General features: G+C 50.9%; 9 protein-coding genes across 9 annotated transcripts; 6 read left to right on the top strand and 3 right to left on the bottom strand.

Moving 5' to 3' along the window:
- Window positions 1-1,049: 1,049 nt before the first annotated feature.
- On the bottom strand, window positions 1,050-2,380 carry BDV37DRAFT_293052 (SGNH/GDSL hydrolase family protein; the record flags this gene model as incomplete). Its single annotated transcript, XM_032089311.1, has 4 exons — window positions 1,050-1,638; window positions 1,688-1,798; window positions 1,852-2,288; window positions 2,336-2,380. 4 exons carry the CDS (start codon window positions 2,378-2,380, stop codon window positions 1,050-1,052), a joined length of 1,182 nt encoding a protein of 393 aa, XP_031942917.1.
- A 722-nt stretch (window positions 2,381-3,102) lies between these two features.
- BDV37DRAFT_293050 (SDR family NAD(P)-dependent oxidoreductase) lies at window positions 3,103-4,620 on the top strand (the record flags this gene model as incomplete). Its single annotated transcript, XM_032089310.1, has 3 exons — window positions 3,103-3,497; window positions 3,552-4,099; window positions 4,467-4,620. The coding sequence occupies exons 1-3, from the start codon at window positions 3,141-3,143 to the stop codon at window positions 4,618-4,620; spliced, it is 1,059 nt and encodes a 352-aa protein (XP_031942916.1). The 5' UTR covers window positions 3,103-3,140.
- BDV37DRAFT_90042 (putative MFS transporter) lies at window positions 4,595-6,545 on the top strand. The gene is made up of 3 exons (XM_032091409.1): window positions 4,595-5,053; window positions 5,102-5,164; window positions 5,210-6,545. The coding sequence occupies exons 1-3, from the start codon at window positions 4,831-4,833 to the stop codon at window positions 6,466-6,468; spliced, it is 1,545 nt and encodes a 514-aa protein (XP_031942915.1). The 5' UTR covers window positions 4,595-4,830; the 3' UTR covers window positions 6,469-6,545.
- Window positions 6,546-7,633: 1,088 nt separating this feature from the next.
- On the bottom strand, window positions 7,634-9,443 carry BDV37DRAFT_281727 (thiamine pyrophosphate-binding protein; the record flags this gene model as incomplete). The annotated part of the gene is made up of 2 exons (XM_032086883.1): window positions 7,634-9,318; window positions 9,368-9,443. The coding sequence occupies 2 exons, from the start codon at window positions 9,441-9,443 to the stop codon at window positions 7,634-7,636; spliced, it is 1,761 nt and encodes a 586-aa protein (XP_031942914.1).
- Window positions 9,444-9,973: 530 nt separating this feature from the next.
- BDV37DRAFT_90026 (uncharacterized protein) lies at window positions 9,974-10,822 on the top strand. Its single transcript, XM_032091407.1, has one exon. The coding sequence runs from the start codon at window positions 10,082-10,084 to the stop codon at window positions 10,553-10,555; it is 474 nt and encodes a 157-aa protein (XP_031942913.1). The 5' UTR covers window positions 9,974-10,081; the 3' UTR covers window positions 10,556-10,822.
- Window positions 10,823-11,007: 185 nt separating this feature from the next.
- On the top strand, window positions 11,008-12,321 carry BDV37DRAFT_90036 (zinc-dependent alcohol dehydrogenase family protein). Its single transcript, XM_032091408.1, has 3 exons — window positions 11,008-11,232; window positions 11,292-11,738; window positions 11,822-12,321. Exons 1-3 carry the CDS (start codon window positions 11,091-11,093, stop codon window positions 12,289-12,291), a joined length of 1,059 nt encoding a protein of 352 aa, XP_031942912.1. The 5' UTR covers window positions 11,008-11,090; the 3' UTR covers window positions 12,292-12,321.
- A 327-nt stretch (window positions 12,322-12,648) lies between these two features.
- On the top strand, window positions 12,649-13,251 carry BDV37DRAFT_281724 (uncharacterized protein; the record flags this gene model as incomplete). The annotated part of the gene is made up of 3 exons (XM_032086882.1): window positions 12,649-12,864; window positions 12,936-12,975; window positions 13,028-13,251. The coding sequence occupies 3 exons, from the start codon at window positions 12,649-12,651 to the stop codon at window positions 13,249-13,251; spliced, it is 480 nt and encodes a 159-aa protein (XP_031942911.1).
- A 756-nt stretch (window positions 13,252-14,007) lies between these two features.
- Window positions 14,008-15,193, top strand: BDV37DRAFT_244851 (cupin domain-containing protein). Its single transcript, XM_032081597.1, has one exon. It carries the CDS (start codon window positions 14,436-14,438, stop codon window positions 15,030-15,032), a length of 597 nt encoding a protein of 198 aa, XP_031942910.1. The 5' UTR covers window positions 14,008-14,435; the 3' UTR covers window positions 15,033-15,193.
- Window positions 15,194-15,633: 440 nt separating this feature from the next.
- On the bottom strand, window positions 15,634-16,821 carry BDV37DRAFT_281722 (uncharacterized protein; the record flags this gene model as incomplete). Its single annotated transcript, XM_032086881.1, has 1 exon — window positions 15,634-16,821. One exon carries the CDS (start codon window positions 16,819-16,821, stop codon window positions 15,634-15,636), a length of 1,188 nt encoding a protein of 395 aa, XP_031942909.1.
- Window positions 16,822-17,282: the final 461 nt, after the last annotated feature.

Genomic DNA, 17,282 nt, shown 5'->3' with positions numbered 1-17,282 from the left:
GCTATGTGGCCCGGCCGCAGCCCCCAGTACTGCGCAGATCTCCAGCCATTCCGAGTTGGACTGGCAACCGCCATATCCGTTGACCAGGCTGCTCTCCACGGCCTGTACAGACAGTCTTTGAATTGAGCATAACTGCCATCGATGCAGACGCTGGAGAAAAATGCGACAGGAATGGACGCCAGTCCCACACCACTTGTGGAAGTCGAATCTGTGGAGTTTAAACCCCAGAACACGGGCTTCCGCGTAGATGTGGCGGCTCACAAGGAGGAGATTTAGGGCAATCTGATGTCGGGGTGTATGAAAGGCATGCGGATTGTGACATGGACATGTCCCAAATACGAGGGCGTATACTTTCAAACGTAATTCGATTGGGAGGCGGAATAACATTGTGGTTCGTATTTATAGGAAGGGAATAAATACGGACTCGATGATATATAGACCAAGCGCTTTAATACAATTAATTAGATGCATTTTACAACATAGAATGTAGTCTCGTTGAGTTTAAATTTCAGCATCTTTCTACAAGTAGTGCCCCGACTCCTAAATGTTGCTATCAAACTAGCCACTAATACAACGCTCCAGGAATTTTACTCCACAGCCCGGATATGCAACTCAATCCTGAATCATGAGTTTACAACAGGCACCAACGGGTATGACCAGGAGCTATGTCATCAAATAAAGTAGCAGTATCTGATTTCTGCGTTGACTGTTGGATGTAATAGAGCTATTCACTTAGGTAGCTAGGGTTACTTTTATGTAGACAGCCATATTACTATGCCAATGTTTGAAAAGTTAATTACGAACATCGGAGGAATCTACAGAAAATAAACCCAAGGCGCAGTTAGGATCGCATTAGTATATAGGATTCTTTAAACAGAAGTGATGAGATACGGCGCAGATGATCTATGTATTATTCTTGGTGTGAAATAGCGGTCAGTATAGATCTAATGTATGATAGTCCAATTCCTAGCCACAACCTGGCCAGTTAGGTTTACACCCGCCAGCCGTATTCAGCGATAGCCTTAGCTCTTCGTTGATATTTGCTAGTCCTAGCTTCTGAACCCCTCAAACAATTCCAAAGGAAAATAATCCGCCAGGGCTTGGTAACCCGCCACATTTGGGTGTAAGTAATCGCCGGAATCGTACTCATCCGCAAGTTGAGCCGGTGCCTCAGGGTCCCTAAGCACCTGGTCGAAATCCAAAACAGCATCAAACACACCGCTCGTCCTTATCCACTCGTTGATTCTCTGACGTGTGTCCTCCCTTATAGGATTCGAGTAGGGCTGTACATCAGAGGCATTACCCGGCGCCCCAAAGGGCGTTATCGTAGCCCCAAACACAGGAATGCCAACTGCGTGGAAACGAGTGACTATCTGTTGATATGCAACGATAAGTCTATCGCCAATCTGCTTCTGGACCTCAGTATCGGCATCAGCGACGCCGATGTCATTGACGCCTTCGAAGACAATGCCGTATTGGACGCCTGATTGCGCCAGAGCGTCGCGGTCAAGACGACTGAGCACGTTGGGACCGAGCCCATCGGCGAGAATTCGGTTGCCTCCTGCTGCTTGGTTGAGGAGAGCGATTGAGCTGGTTGTTGGGGTTTGTTGCATGCGGGTTAGGAGGAGGTCAGGCCAGCTGGAGTTGTTAGCTGGGTTTGGGTTGCTAAGACGATATGCTGTCCTACCGGTTATTCTTATTGGTGTCACTTCCTCGTCCGTCTGTGATGCTGTCGCCGATGATTGCGCAACTGTGACTCGTGGATGGGAGGAGAGCTTCAATGGCGCTGATAAAATACCTAACAGTCTCTCAGTTTCATATTAACGGGGCACCACAGGCAAGGCGACTAACCAGTGATCGACGCTATCCACTGAAGGATCTGTCAGATTCTTTCTTCCAACCCAGTCGCCTGAACTCATCCATGATGTCGTTCTACTTCCGGGATGGGAGGTGATAGCTCCGCCACCCTGACCCTGTTGCAGATAGATGTCAATGGCGAGCGTATCTTGGGCTTCCACTGGGAATACAATCGGGTCTGAAACGGCTAAACCTCCATTCGGGATAATCGTGTCTGCGCTACCACTGAAGAGGACGTCCTTCGTGGTATTGGACTGGATCGCACTCGTCCCGAGCTTCTGGTCTACGGGTAGACTGATAGCCACCTTGGTAATTGAGAGAGCCTCTAGACCGAACGTGTTGGACAAGCGTAAGCGAATCTCAGGACCTGGTTGAGTGACACGAATGGTCTGGCGGATGGTAGTGTTTTGAAAGATGGATGTTGAAGAGTTCTAGTAATGTTAGAGAGTGAATGTTGGATTTCTGAGAGTGTTCATACATATGGAGGTGGAGGTAGGTTAGCTGGCTCAGTCAACTGAGGCATGGCGGTCCATATGCTAACCCAGTGCGTATCTGGATTGAGAAACGACACATTGTTCCGTCGGCCTATTGCTGAGCCAAGAGGGTAGGACCAGACTATGCGAAGGAGGAGGAACAGGGAAAGGATACGAGGGAAAACACGTAGTAGCATCTCTGATATTCTGACATCCGATTTCTCCTGACAATGTGTGCTAACCTTATTTTCCACGTCAAGGCTCGAGTAGCCTATATATACTCAGGAACCAGAATTCCGGGGTAAAGCTTCAAGCCTATTAAACACCAGATCTCCATTCCTCCGCGTTTCCTAAAGCTTGAACCGGCTAAACCGGGTAAATACCGCGTCTTTTGGCATATATCTTTCGAAGGACCAGTAGCAGCTGGTCAGACAATTTTGTTTGATCCCTTTTCACGTAGCTACCGGCAAATATGGGATCGACACGGTAACTATTTCTCCGCAAATAATCGGGGTGACTTTCCTGGGGTAGCAGTACCCTAATCGGGATGGAAATGAAGCCCACACTCGCAGAACAACAGTTCACATATTAGTGCATGGCATACCATCGCATATTCTCTATCTAGCAGGATCCACGGTATAATGATGCTTCTACAAGTGCATTACTTATGACTGATTATGCTGGTCCACAGTTATCTCCGCAAACTCCGTGATGAAGCGGGGAACGACCAGACGATAAATGCCTCCTCTTCTCCAGCCACCAAGTTCCGTCTGTCGCATGGGCTTTTAGTCAATATACCAAAACGCCATAATGTCTGTCTTGCAAGCCCAGAAAACCGCCCTCATCACGGGCGCGGCCTCCGGAATCGGTTTCGCGACCGCCAAGCTCTGTCGCAGTCGGGGCATGCACCTTGCCTTGCTCGATATCGATGCGGCCAACCTTCACAAAGCGAAAGATGAACTGGCGGCCGTGGATCCTTCTCTCAAGACCGAGTCATATGAGATCGACGTTGGTGATAAGAAGAGGTGGTCTGAAGTCGCAAATTCCATACAATCGGCGTTTGGTGGAGTGGATCTCGTTTTCTTGAATGCGGCGAGGCGACACATAGCGCAGAGTCAATATGAAGGAAAATTGAAGCCATGGGCAGATGTCGAGTCATGGAAGAAGGTCTGTATAATCTTGGAGTATCTCGAAGCTGTTGGACTAGACTGATTGAACCAGACATTCGACACGAATGTCTTCGGACCACTGAACGGCATCGAGGCCACACTGCCGCTGCTCCTGTCAACCAACACGCCTAAATCCATCGTGATCACAGGCTCCAAGCAAGGAATCACAAATCCCCCCGGAGGTGGCGCTCCCGCCTACAATGCCTCCAAGGCTGCCATCAAGAACCTTACGGAGCACCTCGCTCATGATCTCCGGTCGGATCCTGCGACCGCTCATATATCTGCACATCTGTTTGTTCCGGGATGGACCTGGACCGGGTTAATGGGGAATGTTGGGCCTACACAGGAGGAGAACGTGAAGAAGATGGCTGGGGCGTGGTATCCCAGCCAAGCTGCGGAGGTGCTGGTGGATGGAGTGGAAAAGGGATCGTTCTATATTTTCTGCCCTGACGGAGAGACGGATTGGCCATTGGATCAGGCTAGAATGCAATGGGCTAGCGACGATGTCGTGGAAGGGCGACCGGCGTTATCTCGCTGGGAGGCCAGCTGGAAGGATCGGGCGGAAGCAGGCATTCGCGCTGATGCTGAGCGACGGAGACAGTAGGGCGTACATTATGTTTTGGGAAACTTGGACCGATTATTATTGCACTAGGGTAATACAGTCAAGCGTGTTGTCATTTCGGATGTTGTAAAACGTTTTTTCTTTTGGTTCAGTTCCAGTTCCAATCACTCGATGTATGTACTTCCGCTTTGGGACACAAACCCTAAGACACAAGGCAATGAGAGCGGATTGTCAGCCCCCAGCACAATAAGAAGGGACAATACTCAACAGATCTCATAAATACAAAGTTATCATGCATGGAATGAATTTATTACACGGCGTAAGACATTGCCGAGGGTAGTACCGGACCAACAAGGTTAAGTTGCCGACCAGCATTCCCTTTGATAAGATACCAATCAATCACAGCGCCGAGACGTCGGCCGATGCAACCTATGCAACGTCGACGATCGCCGGATTCGTCCAGCTACGACAAGATGCGGAGGTTAGCGTGGGGGTCTTGGGCTCGTTGGAGGTCAAGGCACAGGGGTTTCAGTCGCTTATCGTCCTCTTCTTCTGGTAAGGTTGCGACCTGCTCTTATCGCCCATGACGATGATACTCTGCCTTCCCACCTGCATGACAATGTGAGGAGAAGCTTTTAAACCTGCAGCCTCTGGCGAGGGTCACCAAGACTTGGATCATTCACCCCTTACATCAGGCCACTTCCCTTCTCTGCCCTTTCTTCTATTCTCGCCCTCTCCATCCTCCTTTCCCACCGCTGGCGGCAGGACCATGGTGTCGCAAAGTGTTCCTCCATCCGACCTGGAGCGACATGATACGTTCAAGTCCGCTGGACGGAGTGCTTCCCTGGATGCCAAAAGCACTAACAAGTTGGGTGCAATTGCATCTGCCCCAGGTGTAGTCGAAGATGTAGTCAGAGTGGTTGATCACAAGGCTGAACGAGCTTTGTGTCGACGGTTTGACCTGCGATTGCTTCCGATATTGGCCGTTATGTGTAAGCTCTGACCAGACATTTTTTTGAAGCGCCATACTGATGAATTAGATCTGTTCAATGCTTTAGATAAAGGAAACTTAGGAAATGCCGAAACCGATGGAATGAGCGAAGGTAAGGCCCAATTCGGATCCCGGCTGTCTTAAAACTAATTGATAGATCTCAACTTCAAACCGAACGAATACAACCTCCTCTTGTCCATCTTTTTCGTCCCATATGTCATTTTTGCCCCGCCGTTCGCGATGTTGGGCAAACGATTCAGCCCCGCCAGAGTGCTACCCATTCTCATGTTCAGCTTTGGCTCTTTCACTCTCCTCTCGTCTGCGACCAAGAATTTTGGTGGGATGTTCGCACTGCGGTGGTTCCTAGGCATGTCCGAGGCGGCATTTTTCCCGCTGGTGATCTACTACCTGACGACCTTTTACCGTCGCGGTGAGCTTGCCAGACGACTAGCGATCTTCTACGCGGCGTCCAATATCGCGAATGCCTTCTCCGGGCTAATCGCATTCGGTGTATTTCAAATCGAAAACTCATCCATTCCCAACTGGCGCTATCTCTTCATTATCGAGGGCAGCGTAACGGTACTCTTCTCTATATTCGCATTCTGGTATCTGCCCCGCAGCGCATCGCAAGCCAAGTTCCTCTCTGACGACGAGAAAGCCCTTGCCCTGCATCGTATTCAAGTCGATTCCAGCGCGGTCGTCAACGAAGAATTCCGCCTGCGCGACGCTCTCTGCATCTTCAAGCACTTCAGCACCTACGTCTTTCTCGGGATTGAAATCTGCCTCGGAGTCCCCATCCAGGGTGTCGCCCTGTTCTTGCCCCAGATTGTCCAGCGACTCGGCTACAGCACCGTCAAGACGAACCTCTACACCGTCGCGCCCAACGTCACCGGCGCCGTCATGCTCCTGATCCTGGCCTTCTGCTCCGATGCCGTCCGTCTCCGCTCGCCTTTCATCGTCCTCGGCTTTCTGCTCACCTTCGCCGGCTTCATGATCTACGCGTCCATCGATGACGTACAGGCCCAGATCCGCGTCGCCTATTTCGCGACCTTCATGATGACATGGGGAACGTCCGCCCCGTCTGTGCTGCTGAGTACATGGTACAACAATAACATCGCGCACGAAGGTCGCCGCGTGCTGCTGACTAGTATTGGCGTGCCGCTGGCCAACCTGATGGGTCTGGTCAGCAGCAATGTCTTCCGCAGCCAGGATAAGCCCAAGTACATGCCGGCGCTAATCACGGTCGGGGCGTTCGGGGCCACCGGGGCCGCATTGGCCGGGTGCTTGGGGGCTTACATGTGGTTTGATAATAAGAGGCGCGACCGGCGCGATGGAGTCACGGTCAGAGCGCAGGATGTGCCCACCGAGCGGTTGAGGGATGGCCCGGCGAGCCAGGAGTTCCGGTGGTTTCTGTGATGGTTTGCTTTATGGTAATGGAAATGGCTATTTGATATGGTTTAGCGTTGATATCTATGTATCTTCTTGTCTTGCTGTTGTAGAAATTGTATTTCTAAGCGTAATCTTGACGACGATCGCTTGGCTATGCTTTAAAACGAGTCTTTATGAAGTACGGGAGTTCTCAGAAGTGGCATTTTATCATTGCTATTGAGGTAGGGTTCTAAGCATATTGTGAATATACAACTGCGCAGACACGTGATCCGGTATACATTCTTGGATGTGCACTCTTAGATTGTAAGGGATGTACACTAATGCAACTGCCGATGCTTCGCCGTAAACTTCGCATCCGGCTTACTGTATAGAACCGTATCTCACGGATATCTATACACCAGTTGCGTCAGGCTCGCGACAAGTATGGAGTTGGGCAGTCCTCCATCCAGCGAGGTAGTCCTGTCCCACGAAAGCAAGGAGAAATGGCCCCTCTCCTCGAGAGAATTTCAATTACATATGGCAGTAAATATGTTCCTGGACTTGGTCTGAAGGAACCCCCCACGTCTCCAGCGTCCACCGCCATTTCTCCGCATGTAACGTGGGGAACCTCATCCCCGGATCTGCAGAATCTGGAGAATGTGGACCTGTTCCCCGAGTCGTATTACCAGTCACTACACAGTACGAGTATTCCCCTCCACGCGGAATGTTACCGTGGCACTGGTTGGCGTGTTACAACGTCAGGATTATGTATCTGATTCCTTCTGGTGACCTGTCGACTTGAGACTCCTTCCGAAAGTGTTTAACCTCGGCTATCCACCGATTCAACTTTCCGTCTCCCTTTCCGCGTCCTGCTTTAATTGGTAACCCCCTGCACCACAATTCACCTTCTGTTTGCTCTACGTCATCTGAGAGGTATAGATTAGGTTGGATCTGTTCCATTCACTGACCAGCTTTGGTAACTTTCTGTGTTGGGTTACTGTTGCAGGTGGGAACAACCCGGCGGGAATCGTGACAAATTCCATGCAGGGATGAGTCTACGTATAGTGGCCCTGTACGAGGTCACGGTCACCTCGATGCAATGCACATCGGTCAATTTGGGGAATGAAAAAAAAAAAAAAAAATAAGATTCTCGGATACTCCATGTATCCAATGGACTACATATTAATTCTCGAGCTAAGGCGCAGAAGCAGAATCATGTCCATGCCACCGTGTCCATCGGCGTCCCATTGGGTGCGATGGCATCCATTTCAACCTGGCTGATGGCCACATCCAGCAATGCCGGCCCGCGACAGCGCAACAACCAGTAGATAGCGTGTGGGAGTTCTTCGACCCGGTCGCAGCGTTGACCCTGGCAGCCCATGCTCCGGGCGAGGCGATCAAAGTCGGGACCCGTTTGGGAACCACAACCGGCTTTCGCACCGTACTCTTTCTCCAGATGAGACAAAATGCCGTGTTGTCCATTGTTGAACACGATCACCTTGATCTGAATTTGATGCAGCAGCGCGGTCATGAGCTCTTCCATCGTGGTGCAAAACGAAGCATCCCCGTCCACGGCAATGACTTGCTGATCGGGGAGAGCGAGCTTGGCTCCGATCGCAGCTGGTACGCCAAACCCCATCGTGGTCAGGCTGCTGGAGGTGATCAGGGAATGTGGATGAGTGCACCGGAAATGTTGGGATGTCCACATTTGGTTCTGGCCGACGCTGGTGGTCACGGTGATGCTGCTCTTCATGGGAGTGGTTTGGCGGTTGAGCTCAGCCATGACCTGCTGGGGCCGCGGGCGATGTTTCGCCTTACTGAGAGGTTCGTCAAAGGTATAGAGCCGTTTCCAACCCTGGATCTGGTCCAGCCATGCAACGCGATCCCCCACGGGGGTTAAGAGGGACAGTAACACGGGTAGGGTCTCTGACAGGTCGCCGAGAATGATTTCGGTAGGTTCGATGACTTTCCCCAGTTTACTGGCATCGATGTCGAAATGTACAATGCCTCTTCCCCCGCCCTCCCGGTCAAGGGCCTTCGGAGCAAACCCATCTGCATTCCCCACTGCGCGCTCGTCCAATCTCGCCCCGATCACGATCAGGAGGTCGGCATTTTGGATCGCGCAATTGGCATATGGAGCGCCATGGGTCCCAATCATGTGTAAGGCCTCTTCGCGGGTTTCATCGAAGGATCCCAGGCCGAGTAGTGTGGTGGCCACGGGAATCTGAGCCTTTTCAGCGATCTTGGACAATAGCTTACATCCGCGCGCCGAAGCGAGGACCCCCTTTCCGGCACAGATCACTGGGTGTCTGGATTGATTCACCATGCCGGCTACATGGACAATCCTCTCATACAGATAGCGAGGGTCGGCTAGGGGCGAGACAGCACTGCACGCTTTCCTGTGCACCTTCTCGACCATCAGCGATACGCTCGGTAACTCCTGTAGGGTCTGCGAGTCAAAGAAGGCTTCACCGATTTCAGAGGATATGTCCAAAAGGGCCGGTCCAGGCTTTTTGCCCGTGGCATGAAGGAATACCGCATCGATCGCACCAGGCAACTCGCTCAGCCGCCGCACACGCGCACGCCACTTCATACACGCCCCTACGCGCTCGATGGATTTTCCCTCCTTGGGGGCGTTGGTGTCGTGAGCGGCGGGGACCTGGCCACGGATCACCACCGTCGGTGTTCCATCCAGAAGGCCATCCAGCATTGGGCTGATGACGTTGGAGCTACTGGGGTCAGTGCTCCCGAAGACGACGCCCAGTCTCCGGGTTGCCTTCGCGTAGCCCTCCGCCATGTGGCCGGCACCTCGTTCATGACGCGAGGGAACCACCCGAATGACCGGAGACTTGTAAACATCCCGGAATAATGCCAGTGCCCCTGCCTTGGGGTGTCCAACTAAGGCGCGAATTAGAAGGGCCCAGTATGTCTTCAACAAGTTACTTACAGACGTGGTCCACACCGTGGTCGATGAGACGTCGGTGGAGGATCTCTCCTCCCGTGAGTCCTAGAAGGTCCTCCATGTCACAAGAAGTAGTTCATTACGTAGAGTCGAATTTGCACAGAGAATAGGACAGGGGATGTGCAAGGGCCACACGGGCTGCTTATATGGTGGCCAGGGCAGGGCTGGCCGACTCCTGCAGCTCCCTATTGGGGAACTACTGTAGACAGACAATGGTGTACGGATGCGCCGGTATGGCGAGAACAACCAACGACATAAATAATAATAATAATAATAGCAATAATACCAGCCGTCTCCACTCGGCGGCGATCTAGTTGTGAAGCTCATTCCCCAAACGGGTAACAGCCTCGCGGGCGGTATCTCACGAGTCTTACCAAATCGGTGCCGATGGCGTTGCCACTATGCAGACAAGCGTTTTATATGTCTCCAGAAGAACCGGGAATTCCTATGGACTCTTCACCGCTATCCCTTGCAGTGTGCATGAATCTTTGGTTGGTGTCAATGGGTCAGGTTCTTATGCAGGGTTCAGCGGGTCACCTGGTCCACTTTCTGCCCAGTACTTCGCATGGAGACCATCCATGATCTTGGAACTCTTACTCATTTAAATAGAGGAATACATTGCTCGATGGTCATGGACATCACTTTACTCCAGAGAATCAATCGCGCAACGTGGAAGCAACCGATACCTTCCCCGACATCATGATCACCCACTTCAAACCAACCCTGACCAAGAGCCTGCCCTCGCTGGCAATGCCAACATTACACACGGCACTCGCACCTCTTCTCCCGTCGAAACAGCACTCTTTTCTTTCAGTTCGTGTGGACGGCGTGTTCAATCAGGTGGCCTTCCGAGTTATGCCGGCGCCGCACAGAGACAGGCAGCCGCCGTCCGACTTGTCGACACGCCAGCAACTCCAATCTGTCCACAATGTTCCAGGCCTTGTCTTTGGATTCTGGTCACCTGGCTGTAGCAATGGCTTCCATGTTGCAGGATTTCATTTGCATTTCATCTCTGACGATCGCACCGCCGGAGGACACGTCACGGGGTTCGACGCCTGGGATGTGCAGCTCTCCGCCGGGGTTCTGAAGGAGTACAGGGTTGAGATACCTCAGGATGAGGACTATCTTGAACTCCCAATTCGGAATTATGAGGAAGATCAAAACCTTCACTGAAGGGCCTTGAGGGGGTTTGACTGCAAGTCCTTCTTTTTTGGCAGTTGTGAAACCCCGACTGACGTAAATTGGTATGTTACACCCCTAAGCCACAGTATCTTGAATGCCAATTGGAATACGGCTGACAGAGATCAACATAGCACTTGTGTTCCCTCAGCATGCGCGATATATTATGCTTTTTCTTGTATGGTGCCCCCCGGCCGAAGGATCAACCTATACGATATCTTCGCTCTTTGCCTACGAATATAAACACCGCACATGATCGAGTCGCATATCACAACCCAACCAACCATATTTTCCCACGCCATGTCTTCTGCAAAATGCCGTGCCATACGGGTGGATCGCGGCGTGGATCTCGGCATTCTTCACAGTGGGGCACCCCCATCGGTGACGTCTGGACATTATTAATCGTCTCCAAAGATTTTCTCCCAAGAGATTCTCCAAGGTTCTCTCCCCAAAGATCGAAGTTGAAATTTCCCGGCAGTTGCATGTTTGTCGCGAAGGCTGGAAATTTCTGCAGCCGAAAAAAACTGTGATGGCCTCAATAAAGCAGTGGACAACTCCCTTGAAGGGACTCGACTCCCTCAAACTCACCGAAGCCCCCAAGCCTGCGCCGGGCAAGGGCGAAGTCCTCGTCGAGATCCACGCCGTGTCGCTGAATTACCGCGACGTAGAGGGTACGGTTCGCGCATCCTGCAGCCGGGGTTAGAATTGTGAATCTAACACGGTCACCCAGTAACGAATGGCGAGTACACCCACCACAAGGCCGTGGGACAAGAAGCCAGCATTGTGCCATGCTCCGACATGTGCGGCGTTATCACGCAGGTCGGGGAGAACGTCAGCGCGTGGAAAGTCGGCGATCGCGTTCTCTCCACCTTCCTCCCAGACCACCAGACCGGCCAAGTTACGGAAAAGGAACTGGCGCGGGGAATGGGTCTGCCCCTCAACGGTGTCTTGGCTGAGTACCGTGTCTTCCCGGAATATGCGCTGGTCAAAGCGCCAAGCTACATGAGCGATGAGCAGGCCGCTACGCTGCCGATTGCAGTCGTGACGGCATGGATGGCGATCAACGGCATGCGGCCTATGGGACAGAACGGAGGACACGGAGAATATATCCTGCTGCAGGGAACGGGTGGAGTGGCGATTTCGGGGCTGCAGATCGGAAAGGCGTCCGGCGCCAAGGGTGCGTTTCCTCTTCTACTTTTATTGCTTCAATATTTTGAGGACTTCAGTTGCAAGAAGAATCCTTAGCTAACATAAGCCCAGTGATCATCACTTCCTCCTCCGACTCCAAGCTCGCCCAGGCCAAGGAACTCGGCGCCGACTACACAATCAACTACCGCACCCAGCCCAACTGGGAAGAAGAGGTAATGCGTCTCACCAACAACCACGGCGCAGACATCATCCTGGAGGTCGGTGGCGCCCAGACCTTGAAGAAGAGCTTCGACTCCATCGCCTTTGGTGGCTTGATCAACTGCATCGGGTATGTCTCCGGCAAGATGGACGCACCGGATGACCGCACCAACGTGAACCTCCTGACGCTGAGGAGGAACGTCACGCTGAAGGGGATCATCAACGGGCCCAAGGATCGGTTCGAGGAAGCGGTAAAGTTCTATGAGAAACATCAGATTCAGCCTGTTGTGAACAAGGTGTTTTCGTTTGAGGAGGCTAACGAGGCATTTAAGTTTTTGGCGAGTGGGAATCATTTTGGGAAGGTTGTTGTCAGGGTCAAGTAGATGGACATAGCACGCATAAGAGAGAAACATAAATTAATTAAGTGGTACAAATTGCTATGCCTGCCAGTCTACCATCCATTTCTAATGTTGTTATTGTTAAACGATCCATATTGTGATGCAATCGACCTGTTGACCCTGTCTAGTTAGGTCTACCGCCTGATCGATTTGTCCTCGAGGCCTATAGATGCCACCTTACATTTCACCGAAAACATGGCTCTTACTGGATGGGTTCTGTAATTCTTTCCATGATTTTTGCGTCCTTTCGTGGTGATCCTGCTGCCCAGCTACTATAGGCTTCTGAGCAACGTGCACAGTGCATGGCGGGTGATTGGAAGAATAGTACATGAGCGCAGAGCCATGGAAGCCTGGGTGGATTTAGAGCACCAAAGACCCGCCGATGTCTTCCAATGGATGATGGATGCCGCGACTGGGGAACAGGTCGAGCTTAACGACCTCGCTCAGCGAGTGCTGCTACTTAGCGTCACATCTATTCACACCACCACTTTGACAAGGACTCAAACGATGTATGACCTTTGCGCACACTCTGAGCACTTTGAGCCCTTTAGAAACGAGGTAGTCTAAGCTCTGCAGAAGCACAGGGGCCGGAATAAGACTACTCTGATATACATAGGCAAAGCGGATAGCCTGTTGAAAGAGACACAAAGATCCAGTCCCTATTCCAATGTATTCCTTTCCTTTTCCTACTAAATAATCCGCAACTAACAATATCTTCCAGTGATGTGGAACCGGACCACCGACAGGCCAGTTACCTTTTCCAATGGCCTTCATCTGCCCGCTGGAACTCGCCTTGCGGTGCCTTTAAACGAAATCCTGCAGGATCCCGCCAAGGTTACCGGTGTTGATCCCTCTACTTATGATGCTTTCCGGTGCTCCCACATCCGTGAGAAGCAAGACAATCCTGCAAATGCGCAAAAATACCTCATGGCGAAGACCATCTGACAATCTCGCATTCGTGTATGGTAAGTTTGCGTGCCCGGGTCGGTTCTACGCTGTCAATGAGATGGAAATGATCCTCACACGCATGTCGATCTGTTCTGAATTCATATTCCTGGAGGGCCGGGCAGACCACAGAACTTCACTATCGATTCAGACCTGTATCCGGACCCTCTTAAGCGCTTGTTGACTCGGAAGCGAAATTCAATCGCAAATGGGATAGAAGAACTTTTGAAAGCTTATTGAACTAGACATGATGCGTTCTCTATGTTCACAATGGGGTTTTCCAAGGTACCGAATGTAGTGGGGACCGGCCAGCAGCGACCAGAATGATAATACTGCCAATATCGGGATGCATTGAAGATAGCGCTATTTTAATCACAGTGATAATCCATGAAAATATAGCGGAACTGGAGTGACTTTAAGGTTTTTTTTGGTTAGGCACATGTCTGCAGCCCAGGGCTCTGATTTAAAGCAAAGAAAATAATATGACACATGGTCAAATGCCATAGGATTCAGAGTTGAGGCTTAGTATAATACACCATGACTTAACGAGGCGGCATATAAACACGCTACTACGGGGTTTGCTCAACATATGTGAGACTCCGCGCCTGGCCTCGGGAATAGCACCTGGGTTTAGCGAAAATGAGGCTATATATTGATATGTTATGCCTCTATAGTGGTACTAGTTATGCGAAGCAAGGTAAGAACACCACTAAAACGCCGAAAAGGAGTCATTTCTCCAACAACCAAGCAGTAATAACCATGCTTCGCACACCGAATATTTACCGCTTCTGATATACAAATAAAACATTACCAATCATGCCACCGGGATCATGACGAAGATCGGCGCTTTTACATCCTGAGATATCCAACGTTCCGCAACCCCTCACCACGTCACATCCTGCAAGCCACTTCATCACGACAACACCGATTGGCCGATTGGGGGTGGAAGCTGCACAATAAAATAAAAGATCGATGCACAAACCTAGATTGGGTTGATAGCACTTAAAGTCCACGGTCTCCCGAGCCCCTCCTGGTTTAAAACCCCTCGGTGGCTCAGATCTGACTACACTTTAGCTCCATCAACGACTTGACAACCCTGACTACATAAGACACGCCCCAAATCGCGCAATAAGAAATTTGGAAAGCTGAAAGAAATTCTCGAAGAGAACGAAATACGGCTCAGAATGTCCTCCCTACCATCCCATAACCCCTACAACACCCCGACCCTCCCAAACTTCACCCGCTACATCACCGGCCACGACGCAAACGGTACCGCGATAGTCCACAGCGCCACGGAAAGTACCTTCCGAGAATACGACAGCGGTAGCTTCCGTTTCAATGTCCCCTTCACAACCTCCCAGTTCCCTGCCGAACTCAGCGGCGATGCCGATCTAGCCGCCCACGAGTCCTTGATAGCGTCTGGCAAACTGGGCCTAGTTAGCCCCAGTGGGACCGTGTGCCGGGTTGTGGACTTTGCACCGTCGAAGTCAGGCACCAAGGGACTGATGCATCGGACACAGAGCTTGGATTATGGGATTGTCCTGGAGGGATCGATTGAGATGTGGTTGGATTCGGGGGAGATGAAACTGTTGAAGAAGGGAGATATTGCTGTGCAGAGGGGAACAATGCATGAATGGAGGAACCCCAGTGAGGTGGAGTGGACTAGGATGGCTTTTATACTACAGGGTACCAAGCCAGTAGTCGTTGGGGATAAGGTGTTGAAGGAGGAGTTGGGGAATCAGACGGAAATTGGGCCCAGTGTGAGTGTAAGTAACTTGTGAGTGACCCTGGGTCTTAGTACAGCCTGGTGGACTGCTGTGGGATTTTAGTTGGAAAAGGTTATGTGTGAAGGTCTGCTAGATACTTGACTAGTTATACTCTCGTGAGTTGGCCCCATTTTCTGAGTCCAATAATAATGTAGGTTGTACGCTTACGACGATAGACTCATTCATTAGCCTCAGAATGATCTGTGTCCCTTTGCTGCACCCCATTCGTGTTTCTATATAGTAAAGGGTCTGGAATGTTAGCAATGTCTGTAAATTATCATGGACCCTGTCGTCGCGCTGCCGCCGGTCGGTAGATCACCGTTCATTCCTGATCGTTCTGAGTTTATGTCTAATCTTGGAACCGTCTATTAATTCGAAGAAGGCGATATGGGGATAATAGTTTGTATTCTTGACTTTTACAGTGAATGGATTTCGTGTGTGTTGGATGTTGTCCATGTCTAGGACGATTATCGATTGGGGTGTGTATGCGACTCTGTACTTCTCGCCGTAGGAGACTAAAGTCTTGATTTTTATAAATGCTGCAGTATATGTATAACCGGGTGTTGGGCTGGGTGTTGAACTCTTTGCCCACCCAGATATTACGCTCGGCAGTGGACTAGATGGTGATGTGACTGTCCAGCTGGGCCTCAGACATTGGTGACGCAATTGGTCTCTTGTTCCGAGTTGCAGTAGAAGTCTCACTGCGGTCATCGATGACCAATCTATCTAGAGCTGGGATGATTTGGGGCGTAACCGTAGTCTCCGGACAACTAAGCGTCGCGTTTGGTATTGCAATCGTCGGACGAGGCGAGGTATCCCGTTTCGCATTGGCATTGCCAGCAGACCTCTGCAGGGGCCAGGCAGGCCAGTATCTCTGATGAACATACATTGGGCGATTCTCTAACCATATGCGATTCACTGCTTGTTGCAGTGGGCCATTCTTGGTCTGTGTCACTCTTTCGTTAGGCTCGTATTGAAACAGAACCTTTCCTTTTGACGACAGGAGATCGCCTCCAGCGCGGTCATACTGGTAAATGAGGGGCGGTACGCTCAGTGGAAGGAGCCGTTCGAGTTTGTGGCTAATATCATTGATCCTAGCCGTATATACACGGTCATACTGAGCGTGTCGGGACCATGACGGGTAGAAGATATAAGCAAATGGCTTATACTCAGCGATGAATGCACCATTGCCCTGCGTAAACTGTGTCAGACCAGGCATCTGTTCATTGCCATCGGCCAGTGGTTTGAGGACAGTGTTTATGAACACGTTGTCTTCACTGGGCGCCCATCTATTAGATAGAACTTCTCTACCGAATGAGGGATTTTCCCAGATATGTGACATCCATATCCCCTTTTCTGAAACCACTACCACCGAGGCACATCCCCATAGATCGCGCACTGCTAAGTTGAACTTCTTATTTCCTAACTCCTTGAACAGAGCTGATGGCAGACCCTGGTTACCATGAGGCACCCAATCCGCTCTCATGTATTGGCTCACCAAGAACGATTCGACATCCCCTCCGAAATCCTCATCCTCTGGTTTTGCTAGCACCCGCTTAGGTAGTGATCCACCCTTTGCCCCGTTTTTAGCAGTCGAAAGTTTGGGTGGAGCGTTTAAGCTGACAGCGCACGAGGGACAGTTTGGCCCACAAAGCGATAATGCTTTAGTGGCCGGCGATGAGTTTTTGAACTGTCTACGACGTACGATAGACCTCGAATGGCCGTCAGAAAAGCCGGGTAAAAGAGCGAAAATAACCCATAGAGCCACTAGCATGGCCCGGAATGACCCGGACGAAGATGGCATATTAACTGGAGAAGAAGGCAAAGGAGAAGAAAAGAGCGGTCATGACTCGCTTCACATTGACAGAAGCTTCAAGACCCTGTGTTGCTCAGAGCTCATCTCAACCAGCATGCGAATGATCCTTATATCCCGTGCAACGGCAAACGAATCTGATTTTGCCCATGTATTTGGAATTAATTATGTCGCAAGGATAACGGGCCCTGTGATAACAAAGGAATGTTTCTGGCTTATTTCAGGAACTAGAGGCAGTTATTTGTTTCTGCTGAACTTACGGCACTTGGATGTGGATCTTGGAGAGGGTCCGCTAATAGGATTCAGTAACTGATGTTAAGAACACTTACTAGAGAGCGCCCGAATTGCCCGGCTCAAGGGTGTAAGAATCTGCCATAGTGCTAGACATGGTGCTCCTTTGTTCAGTGATAGCATCAACAAAGGTGGCCCGAATAAAGACTCCCGGCAAAGTC

The sequence above is a fragment of the Aspergillus pseudonomiae genome (assembly GCF_009193645.1).
Source record: "Aspergillus pseudonomiae strain CBS 119388 unplaced genomic scaffold BDV37scaffold_22, whole genome shotgun sequence".
NCBI classification, from domain to species: domain Eukaryota; kingdom Fungi; phylum Ascomycota; class Eurotiomycetes; order Eurotiales; family Aspergillaceae; genus Aspergillus; species Aspergillus pseudonomiae.
Note: the sequence above shows the minus strand (reverse complement) of the source record. Positions and strands in the feature narration are given on the sequence as shown.